General features: G+C 54.4%; 1 protein-coding gene across 2 annotated transcripts in view; it reads left to right on the forward strand.

The window, feature by feature from the left end:
* The first annotated feature begins 235 nt into the window (after positions 1-235).
* The window catches only part of PCSK6 (proprotein convertase subtilisin/kexin type 6), a 169790-nt gene continuing 157908 nt past the window's right edge, over positions 236-12117 (forward strand). For both annotated transcript variants that reach the window (XM_070358493.1, XM_070358492.1), the window contains exon 1: positions 236-664. In XM_070358493.1, the coding sequence (XP_070214594.1) occupies positions 380-664 (285 nt within the window). In that variant the 5' untranslated portion in view covers positions 236-379. The remainder of the gene's footprint in view (positions 665-12117) is intronic.

Raw genomic sequence — 12117 nt, forward strand, 5'->3', positions numbered from 1 at the left:
CGGAGGCCCCCAGGCACCCCGACGGGAGGGAGATGCGGGCAACCAGGCTGGGAGTGGGACTCACCTGAGATGCCCTGGCCCTTCCGGCCGCTGGGGGAACGCGTGTCCCGAGCGCCCCCTTAGTCTGCGGGAAGTTACGGGGTGAGGGGGGAGCTCTTTGCTCGGGGCGCGCGAGGGACGGGTGCCGGTCACCGAGCGCGGGCCAGGGCACTGCCGGGCCGCGCGGGCGGGAACGCGCGGCGGCCGCCGCCTCCTCCCCTCGCTCCCGCCCGCAGCGGCGGCGGCGGCGGCGCTTCCCCGGCGCGGAGCGGCTTTAAAAGGCGGCACCCCACCCCCCGGCGCACTCGCCGCTCCGGCGCCGCGCGAGCCTGCCACTGCCATGCCTCCGCGCGCGCCGCCCGCGCCCGGGCCCCGGCCGCCGCCCCGCGCCCCCGCCCGCGCCGGGGACGCGGGCCCCGACTCGAGGGCCGCCGGCGGGCCCGGGCTCCGGCCGCTCGCGCCGCGCCCTTGGCGCTGGCTGCTGCTACTCGCGCTGCCCGCCGCCTGCTCCGCGCCGCCGCCGCCGCGCCCCGTCTACACCAACCACTGGGCGGTGCAAGTGCTGGGCGGCCCGGCCGTGGCGGACCGCGTGGCCGCGGCGCACGGCTACCTCAACTTGGGCCAGGTGAGTGCGGATGGCCCCGCGCGCCCAAAACTTTGGCTGTCGCCGGCGGGCGCGGCGCGAGGGGGCGCCCTGTGAGGAATCTCCCGGAGCGCGGCGCGGGGTCCTCGGCGGCCAACGGGGCAGCACCCAGACGCGGACACCTGCCCAGCCGCGCGGGTGGGGAGCCCGTGAGAGCGCCGTCCTCCCGTGTTCCTCAGGTCCTCCCGCCGCCGACCCGGCCTATCGGCGCCGGCCCTCCAACTAGACGGGCGGCGCGGGGCTCCGGACCCTGTACGCGCGCAGGTGGGGACTGAGGTGCTCTCCCTCGGCGTCCGAGTCTCTCGGAGGGAGGGCGGCCGGAGTCAAGGGGGCTTTCCGGGCGGCCTGGACCCCGCAGCCAGAGGCGAGGGTCCAGCCTTTAATCCCCTCCAGGCCCCCGGCAGGGGTGGGGGGAATTGGCTTCGTCTCTGGGCCTCTGGTCGGCGGGTCTGATAGCAGTTCTCTGCGGACCGGTCGTGTAACCTTAGGCTGGTCTCTTCCTTCTTTTCCATCCGCCCGCGTGTCGGGACGTTGACCTTGTGTACTTAGGTGCGCGATGTTTGGGACGGGACGGTCCAGTGTTTCGGGCCGCAGAGCACCTGCCGGGGCCTGACCACTCCCGCGCCTGGTTCGGAGGAGTGCTGTCAGCGAGCAAGAGGGGACAAGCCTGGGGCAGGACCGCGGGTGGGGTAGCTCCATAGGACCTCAGAGGCAGGCTCCCTTTTCCTGTGCCAACCCAGCCCGGCGGGTTGATCCTGATCTATGGCGGGTGGGGGCCCACCGGGGGACCTCTCTGTGCGTTGAGCAAACCTCCAACAAACACTTAGAGGATCAAGTGGAGTGACAGGGACGCGCCTGCTCATAACTGAGACCCTGCCACCAGCCAGCGTTAAATTTAGTTTCATCATTATCCGTGGCAGAAGTGGGCCACCTCTGGTGTGGCTCTGATGTGAGTGACATTTCTTTGCATCCTAAGTCCGGTGCGAACGCTGCTAACGTGAGTTGTGCGGCCTTCTGGAAACGTAGATCCTGCTGTCTGAACTGTACTTCACACCGCGTGGGTCAGAGAGTGTCTGAAATAACCCATCATGTCCTTGGTGTGTCTTTTTGTTGTATATTGAACACTCAGGTCTCTGCAAACATCCTGTGATTTAAGATTTGCCTTTGGGCAGCACTGGCTTCAGTTCCTAAATCTGAGGTTCCTAAATCTCCTGGTCCACGGTCCAGATGAAGGAAGTACTTCTTGGTGCTCTTCTGGCGCCTGCTTCCCCTGTTGGCTCAGGCCCGGCTTCTGCCACAGTTCATTGCTCCGCCCAGGTGGCCCGGCAGTTTGTCTTCAACTAAAAGTGACTCTTTAATGGCACAGTAAATTACAAAGTGCCTGGGTTCCAGGCTTTTATAATTAAGTGAACAGAGGGGAACTGAAGTAGAGCAGGGAGCTCCGGGACATTGCAGTAGAGGCCTGGTGAGGCCCCTTACCACTCCTGCCCTCAGGCATCAGAACCGCCAGCCCCCTGACCACACCCCATCTTCAAACAACTTGCATCCCACTACTGAGGGGCTTGTGCTGTGAAGCCTGCTGTCTTTGCTTTGCCTGTGGGAGAGGTTTCGTTGGGGTGTGCACCCTTCCTCCCGGATCTCCTGGGGAGTGTCCAGAGCAGCCGAGGTGGGCTGCACACAGCCTGGCACTCAGCCTGGGAATGGGATGCTGCTGGGACTGATACAGGAGGCCGTCACACACCCAGGGCATAAGAGCTGTCTTGGAGGTGAGTGTGTGTGTGTTTGTGTACACGTGTGTGATTTCTCAAGGAGGGCCTGTTACCCTGTATTCCCAGTGCAGCTTTCCTCCCCACCTCCCCCAAGTGCACTGCTAATGTGGAAAAGGCCCGGAGCAGTCCGGCCTCTACCTACTCAATAAGAACTCTTTAAAAACCTTATTTGCCTTCTTCAGCCAGGAGAATTTGTGACTCATAAATAAGATGTATATATTATTAGCTTTGATTTATGGGTGAGTGAGCCATGGTGAAGCGAGGGCTGGGAGCGCTTTGTGCCCACACGGCAGAGTGTGTCACTTCTGATGGTTGTACTATGCTTTGTCTCCTTCCACATTCCTGGCTCCCAGTTTTTCTGTGAGTGACCTTCCCTAGACCCTTAGTGGGCAGCTGGTGTTGTGCCTGGTGCCTGCCCTGACTCTTCATCCTGGTCTTTGCTGCACTCAAGCCCTGACTTTACCTTCATACAACCATGGACCTGATCCCATTTATCTTGTGTGGTGCAGGTCAAATGATACCAGTGGTTATTCACCTGTCTTGAATCATGGATCCCTTTCAGAGTCTGAGAGAGTCTCTGGATCCTCTCCATTTAAAAATATACATCATTGGGAACAGGACAAACATGTTTCTTTTTGCCCCTCAACTCATTATATTATAATGGGAATCCCAGATAATGCAACACAATTTCCAAAAAAATAAAGATTGGGAAGAGCCAAATGTCAGTCTTGACAGAGGACAAAATTAACCATATGGATAATCCAAGAGAACCCAGAGGCCAACTATTAGAACTAAGGAGAGAGAGGTGGGGGCTTGATTGACAAGAGACCCCTGACGATGGCCACAGCTGCGAGGACAGCATAAGAGCTGTTAGATACTTAGGAATCAATCCTAGAGACGTGTCAGACTCCCGTGAAGAGGATTATAAAACATTGTAGAAAAAAGTGTTGGGAAAAAGAAGGCAAGAATGATGGAGAGAGAGATTACATTCATGATGGGAGAGGTGACTGTCACAGGTCCCCTCAACTAATGTGTAAATTCAGTATAAGCTAGTTTTAGTGCATGTAGATTTTTATATTGAATATGAAATCACACAAATACCATAGATGACTCCGAGAAGGAAGATGGGGAGGACAGTGTCTGTCACCATGAGTTTCAGTGGTCATGGCAGTTCTGCCATGGCCTGGCGATGGTTGTGTCCGTCGGTGACATTGACTCCAGCCCAGGCATATGTGGGAGCTTGTGTGTGAGCCAAAGAGGTTCTTGTGGATGGGAGGGCTGGGCAGTCCAGGACATGGTGCTGAGAGAGCCAGGTCTCCACAGGGAAGGGCAGCAGACCCTCACCCCCACTCTGTATGGGAACTCCAGATAGGATGAGAGCCTGAGTGTGTATCATTGGGGAAGACCTTCATCACATCAGCAAAGGAGAGGATTTCTGTTTATAACTTATTTTACTGAAGTATAGTTGAATTACATATTGGGTCAATTTCAGAGTGATTCAGTTGTACATACATAAATATTGTTTTTTATGTTCTTCATTCGCAGGATACTGAATGTAGTTCCTTGTGCTATATAGTAGGACCTTGTTGTTTATCCATCCTATAGATAACAATTGGCATCTGCTAACCCCAAACTCCCAGTCCATCCTTCCCCCACCATGCCTCCCCTTGGTAACCCCAAGTCTGTTCTCTGTGTCTGTGAGTCTGTTTTATTTCATAGATAAGTTGATTTGTGTCATATTTTAGATTGCCACTTCATTCTTTTTTGTGGCTGAGCAGTATTCCATTGTATGCTATTTCACCGCTAAGTCATATCCAACTCTTTGCGACCCTGTGGACAGTAGTGTGCCAAGCTCCTCTGTCCATGGGATTTCTCAGGTAAGAAGTTTGGAGTGGGGTGCCATTTCCTTCTCTATTGTATATATGTGCCACATTTTCTTTATTCAGTTGTTGATGGACATTTAGTTTGCTTCCATGACTTGGCTATTGTGAATAGTGCTGCCATGAACATAGGGCTGCATGTATATTTTTGAATTATAGTTTTGTTCAGATATATGCTCAGGAGTGGAATTGCAGGGTCATATGGTAGTTCTGTTTTTAGTTTTTTGAACACTCTCCATACTTTGCTCCATAGTGGCTACACCTATTTTCATTCTAACCAACAGTGTAGGAGAGTTGAGAAAGGAAAGGATTTCTTAAACAAGACACAAGAAGATCAAATAGAGAAGGGAAGAGATTGATCCATTAAATGTTCTATATAACAAAGGTGTCATGAAGGCAATGGCACCCCACTCCAGTACTCTTGCCTGGAAAATCCCATGGACGGAGGAGCCTGGTAGGCTGCAGTCCATGGGGCTGCTAAGAGTCGGACACGACTAAGCGACTTCACTTTCACTTTTCACTTTCATGCACTGGAGAAGGAAATGGCAACCCACTCCAGTGTTCTTGCCTGGAGAATCCCAGGGACGGCGCAGCCTGGTGGGCTGCCGTCTATGGGGTCACACAGAGTCGGACACGACTGAGGTGACTTAGCAGCAGCAGCAACATTAAAAAAGCAAATAAGAGAGTAGGAAGTATTTATAACATATAACAGTATTTTATAACATAACAGATTCATGTGTAGATTATTTAAAAGGCTATAAATGAATAATGGAGAGGGAAATAGCAACCCAGTCCAGTATTCTTGCTGGAGGATCCCATGGACAGAGGAGCCCGGTGGGCTACAGTCCATGGGGTTGCAAAGAGTTGGACACGACTGAGCAACTAACATACGTAAATGAATAAGAAAAAGGATAAGCGCCAGGTAGACAAGTGGGGAAGTATATATGAATAGGAAATTGAATGAAAGGGAAACCCAGGTAAGAAAAAGTGCCCAGCCTCCCCGGGAACTGATGGGCCTTAAGGTGGCCGTCCCACTTCACGCCTGTGGGGTTGGCAGACCGAGATGGTGTTAGCATCAAGGGCTGCCTGGGCTGCGGAGGAGCCAGGAATTGGCAGTGGGTACAGCTGCTTGGAGAGCGATAGGAGGTCGGTTATGTCAGCATGTCCGCATCCTGGCTTCAGCCTGGGAGACCCTCACTGCTGCCCCAGGAGACGTGTACAGGAGTGTCCACGGGGTCATCTCTAGATGAAGGGAGACACCACCTAAATACCACCAGGAGAAGAATGGAGGAGAAAAGTTGTCACACCACAGGGTACTCAACAGTACTTAGAAAAGAGGGAACTAGGTGTGTATCTACATAAATACATCCCAGAATTAATGTTGAGTGAAAACGGCAGGTTGCAGATGCACAGTGTAATAGTATTTATGTAAATTTTTAAAAAACACTAAGCCATTTTGTAGAACTTAGGAACGCTTACACAGGTAGTGAAAGTATAGAAGCTTGGGCTGGAAGGATCCACATCAAATTCTAGTTAGTAGAATTTCAAACTTAATCTGCAATGTTCTAATTCCTAATCTACTTTAGGAGCATATAGGTATTTGTTGTTGTTTAGTTGCTGAGTCATGTCCGACTCTTATGACTCCTTGGACTATAGCCCGTCAGGCTCCTCAGTCCATGGGATTCTCCAAGCAAGAATGCTGGATTTGGGTTGCCATTCCCTTCTCCAAGGGATCTTCCTGACCCAGGGATTGGACCTGCCTCTCCTGCAGTGGCAGGCAGATTCTTTACCACTGAGCCACCTGGAAAGGCCAGGCATATATATATGTGTGTAATATATGTAAGTTATATACAAAATTATGTTTAAGCATTTTGCACTTTTTTGTGTGTCAGAACATATTATATACACCCACTTGCATACAGACATGCATATGTACATGGATATACACATGCACATTCATATGCATATACATGTATCCACATACACCTACATACATGCACACACAGATATACACGTGCAGTGTTAAAGGAGGGGGAGAAAAATGTACATCATACCCATGTATGACTGTTCTTGGGCCACCCTTGGGCCCAGGTGAGAAGGCCCTGCCTAAAGTCTCAGGCTGGTCACCCGTGGGCTCAGGTGAGAATGCCCTACCTAGACTAAAGTCCAGGCTGGGTTGGTCCACTTGTGTAGGAAGCGGTGACCTGGAGAAACAGAAGTCCTGGCTGCAGTCACAAGGTTCTTGGGACGGAGCTGTATCTGGAGCCCATGCACCCCTCTGCCAGTCATCTTTCTCCGTCAGGTCAGCTCTCAGCAGAGAGAGCCTCAGCCCAGCCTACATCATCACCTCTGACGTTGCTCACTCAGAGAAAAGACAGGTTGTTCATTCACATGAGAAGTATGGCAGCAAGCCATTGGCCCCACTGGATACAGCAGCACGGCGTCGGCAGCTCTTAGAAGTGATGTTTATCTTAAGGGTGGCACTGAGGCGCCGTGCTTGCCCTTGCATTTCTGCTTTGCCTGGAGTATTGAGCTAATTTGTTGGTTCTGATTCTGAGCATAAAACAGCAGGCTGGCTGCCAGGGCCCTGAAAGATCTAAGAGCCATAAATGGTTTTGAACTTTCCTTAAATAGTTTTACTTAAAATAGCTACTGAGCTGAGTGTACCTGGCCCAGAATTTCAGGTGGGCCTTTGTCATTCACTTGTCAACAGAGGAAAATTGTCTTGCTGCACACAGCTTGTTCTTACAACCAGGAGCAAGCTGAAGCTTTAGCCAGGTGTTAGAAGTGATGGGCCGGAACTTGTTCCAGTGAGTGTTGGGGACTTGGGAGGGACGAGGGGAGCCCAGAATAGCAGTCACTAGGTACTGGTTTTCACCTGGAGGCTATCTTGCTTTTATGTTCTCAACTGGGAGCCATATTCCTGGATGGTCTGTGAACAGCAAGGGCAATTTTCTGGTGTGAGCTGGGGCGGGGGGCGCGGTTGGGGGGTGGGAATAGACAGAACTGGGACTGCGAAAGTCATGCAGTAAGTATTACATGTTCCTGTCTGCCCTCTTCATTCAGATGGTAATGGATTGAAGTGGACAGGGCTTTATTTGATGGGCAATATGGTGAGTCACTGGGGCTACAGTCGGGGGAGGTGAGAAAAGCTTGAGTTGCAATGCATGGCGCTGGGAGAGCCCCCAAGGCCAGGGTCCGAGGACTGAGAACCTGGCCAGGGGGCTAGCCAGCTCTATGGCCCATTGGGGAAGTTGTTTTAAACTTCTCCAAGCAGAGGCCAAGGGTGTTGGTCCTGGTGGAGCGGAAGAGCCTGTGGGTCGTCTGGACCCCTCCCTGGTCTTGAACTACACAGGACTGTCTACACTTTGGGGAACACTCCAGGCTCCTCAGGATCTCTGGGCTCCTGCACAGATCTGGCCTCTAGAAAGCAGTTCCTCTGGTCTTTTCTGGCACCTCTGGCACTGGTGCCCCTCTCTCCAGCCAGCACCCTGCCCATGGAGGCCTTCACGATCACGAGTTGTCCATGTCCTTTCAAGCTGGGACTGCAGCACGGCCTTGGCACTGACTGGAGACCCTGGTGTGTGCTTGGGCTTGGCCGGTGGTTCCCTGGGACTGCTGTCACCATGGAGCCTGGTACTGACCTGCAGGTGCTGCTGGGCCTGTTCACCATGAGGAGACCTCGGTCCAGTTAAGTGTGACTTGCTACACATTACAAACCAGCAGGCCAGGGCCCAAAGCCCTCCCTTCTGACTGTCCTGCCTGCTCACTCGCCTGGCAGAGGGCCGTCACCCTGCATCTCAGACTCGGGTAAGCCATTGGGCGAGGAGCCTTTCAGCTGGGTGCTGCCGCTGACACATGGGCCCGTGTGGACCCACCAGCCTCGAGTGTGCATACAGTGCCGGCGCTGGTGTGATCCATGCTGCATGGTCTTTGCTGGCTCCTTCTGCTTCACACTGAGGCTTACTCCTGAGTCTCCATGGTGGAGGGAAAAACCCATCCCTCCCCAGGGGCCGCACACAGTCCTTCATAGTCTGAGGCTTTCCCCTAGATGGGCCCTCCTCCCCCTCCCCGTGGGTCCCGGTTCACCCAGAGCTGGAGGCCTGGAGGGTGCCGCCACCTTCTTGCTCCCATGCCTCCTATGCTGTCTGTAACTACGCTTCTGTCTTTGGCCTCCTGTTCCCCCACTTCTCCCCGTCCAGGGCATGTAGACCCTCCTGCCCCTTCTACTGCCTTCTGCTCTGGCCAGACCCCTCACTCTGCACTTGCTTCCTCGTGGCATCCTTGGTGCTGTTCTGTCAAGCGAGAAAGGCTCTCTCCTACAGCCCTCCTGGTCAGTGCCTTGTCCTTCCTGGCTGGCTGCTGCTCTGCAGCCATGCCCCTGGGCTCCCAGGCCTCTGCAGTGCTGTCTGCCGGCCACTGGGCTCTGTGCTTCGTGGGCACCTCAGTTCACACCCATGGTCTGGCTGCTCCTGGAGATGAGGTCCGATGGAGCTGTCTCTCTGGTGCAGAGCCGTCGGCCCAGGGCAACCTGTGCCTGGCAGACATGCCCACATTGATTCAGACTGTGTTTGTTAAGTGCTCCCCTGGGTGCTGGGCCCTCAGAGTCAAGGGGAAGGCGCCCCTGGAAGAGCCTCTCGTGGGGGGCAGGGTGCAGGCATTGTGACTGAGCACAATCAGGCTCCTCTCAGCATCTGGACAGAACCATCTCCCCTCCACCGCTTATCTGGATCCCTGCTTCTGGGAATCTCTCGGCGGGCCCTTCCCAGCTCCATGGTACGGGGGGAGGAGCTGCCCTGTGATGCTGTAGCTGCCCCCCAGTCTGGTCGGCTATATACCCCGGCCCCGCACCACCCTATAGGGTCCCGTCATCCTGCCGAGTCCTGGTCTCTGTGCGGTCCAGTGTCTCTGCTTGTGGAGTGTTGCAGACCTGGCGGCAGGCATGAGGCCCTGTCCAGCACCGCACAGAATGGGATGAGCAGCCATCAACTCTCGGGAGGGAGCCTTGTACTCATGGGATGGGACCGGATCTGCAGCTTGAGTTCCCATGGTAACCGGCCCATCAATGCCCTCAGTGTCAAGACGGTGGGACCGTGGAGAAGAAGAAACAGGCTCATTGTCTCTGCCTTGGCCGCTTGGGCCCAAACCAGACACACTCTGCAGGGCTGGACAGTCCTGGCCACTATGGGGCACAACCTGGCCAGAGAGGGGCTGTGGGCTTCAGCTTCCTGACCTCCCTGGAGCCTCATGACTTCCTGCCCCTGGCGCCGTCTTCCTTGTTGGTCTGCTCAATGGGAGAAAGGGCCTGTCTGCCACAGGGGTGAATAAACCGTGTCCAGTGTCGTGGTTGGGTGCTTCCCATTTTGTTTGTGCTCTGGTTCTCAGAGATGACCTCCTGTATTCATTACACCAGAACCATCATTGCCTGTGAAAGGACCTGGCCCACCCTGTGATCCTTGTCAGATGCCCCAAGGTGGACAGTTGGGGCAGGAGGGAGCAAGGGGCAGGGTTGGGGAGCCCTCTCGTCAGATAAGGGCCTAAGGTCCCCTGGTCCAGAGAAGAGGCTGTTCTTCCACTCACCCATCATAATCCTCCAAGTCGGAAACCAGGGCATCACTGGGTTCCCCTTCCTCCCTGGTGCCCGTCTGCGACTCCTCTCTGCCTCCTGGTCGTGCCTGCAGCCTCCTCTCTGCGCCTGGGTTTCTGCCTCCCTGCGCCGTTCCCCACCCCAAGCTGTTTGTTCCCTGCCTTGAAATCACAGAGGCTCTTCTGTAGCGGAGCCTAACTGTGTGGCCCTTGGGAGTGAGCTGTCCCCCCTGCCCCCTGCCTCTCCATCCCCACCCAGAGCCCTCACAGTTGCCAGACACCCCAGCTGGTCCAGACCTTCACTGAGCTGGAAGTGTGCCACATGCCTTTTGTTTCTCTGCATCTGCTGTTTTGGGGCTGCTGCTTTAACCTGGGCACCCGTTCCCGTGGAGCCCACCTGGAGAGCCTGCCCCTCTTCAGGACTAACTGAAGTGCTGTTTCCTGCCCTGTCTGCTGCCTCGTGGGGCAGTGCTCTGGTCTTCAAGTTCCAGGGCCCTGGCCTGATAGGGAGCCTGTCTCCCTGCCACCCCGCAGCCTCTTGTGGTCTGGCCCCAGGCCCGCTGTCCACTCCCACACCACCTCCAGAAGCACCGGGGGACTGGGTCACTTGGCCACTGGGTCCCAGGACCTCTGTCACGACTGCCACCAGTTGGCTTTGAGCTGCCCTTCTTGTTCACCAGGCACTGCTCTGATCATCACCCCTGAGCCCTATTAACCCTGTTACACAGATGAGCAAGCTTAGGCACGGAGCAGTTGAGTAACTCATTGAGGCTCAGGCCCCTTAGAGCAAGGCTTTCCATGGAGGCAGCTTTCATTCCAGCATCCACTTTGGGAAAGGGTGCAGAGAGCAGGTGGCCATGGGGCTGCAGTTGGGGTTTCCTAACTGGTGAGGCAGAGGGTGCAGTCCAGGCAAAGGAAAGACTGAGATATAGCAGTGCCTCATGTCCAGAAGATGCTGGCACCCTCCCAATGAGGGGCAGGGCTGAGCTGCACGTTCAGACCCTCCCTTCTTACCAGCTCCCTGGGCTAGGGCCTCCCTTCAGAGGCTTAGGAGTGCTAGCGGTAAATAATCTGCCAGTGCAGGTTAGACCAAGAGACATGGGCTCAATCCCTGTGTCGGGAAGATCCCCAGGAGGAGGACATGGCAACCCACTCCAGGATTCTTGCCTGGAGAATCCCATAGGTGGAGGAGCCTGGTGGGCTACAGTCCATGGGGTCACAGAGAGTCGGACATAACTGAAGTGACTAGGCCCACATTCATGTGCAGGAATGAAGGTGGCCCATAGCACTCCTGACCTCTAGAGTCTGAGAGTCTCAGGGCAGGGAGCTTCCCTTGGACGCCTCCCATGGCCCATTGAAGCCCCCGTGTTTTCCACCTTGGATGAGAGTAGAGAACTGTCCAGCAGACACCTAGCCAGAAACCAGAACCGCAGAGAGGGGCCTTTGTGACCCAGGGTGGCACCCAGAGTGGCCTGGCCTGGACATGAAACTGTATGGTTACTTGATTTTCTTTGTGCAATACCAAAGAATACAGTATGTAGAAAAGTTGGAAAATATGGAAAAGAGCAAAAAACTCTGAGAAAAGATCATTGATAATTCTACGCCTGTCCCAGATAAACACTGTTAACATTTTGGGCTGTGCCCTCTTATCATTAAGCTTTTTAGACTGTGTGGGTATGTCCATCTGTGCATGCATGTTCGTTTGTATATCTGGGTATATGGGTGTACACACACATGTACAGACAGTTCTAGGCCGATGGTGTTGCACAGTTGTTGCAGCTATACCTCCTGGGTCTGTAACTGTTTTGTGGTGAAATTTTTAATAAATGTTCAGTGCCCTGGTGGTTCCTTACCTAATCTTGCCTGACATTTAGGTCAGAGGATTCTTTGTGAGGTCATATTGCTGCTGATGGAGAATGCCAGCACTGGGTGGGGTGATGCACAGGTTCCCCGCCCTCTCTTCCCCCGCACCTGCTGCCAAGCCTCTTCCACCTGGTTCCCATGCTGGTTACACCCCAGCCCCATCCTGCATCACCCACCTTGCACAGGGTCCCATACTTGATGGCATGTGTCAGTCTAGCTCACAAGGATTCTATGAAGCACTTTTTCCTTATTTGATAAAGCTACTGGTATGCTGTGTAAATATCCTCCCTTCAAAGAGAATTCAAACAGTGAAAGATAGATGAGGAGAAGGACCCCA

The sequence above is a fragment of the Bos mutus genome, chromosome 21 (genome assembly GCF_027580195.1).
Source record: "Bos mutus isolate GX-2022 chromosome 21, NWIPB_WYAK_1.1, whole genome shotgun sequence".
NCBI classification, from domain to species: Eukaryota; Metazoa; Chordata; class Mammalia; order Artiodactyla; family Bovidae; genus Bos; species Bos mutus.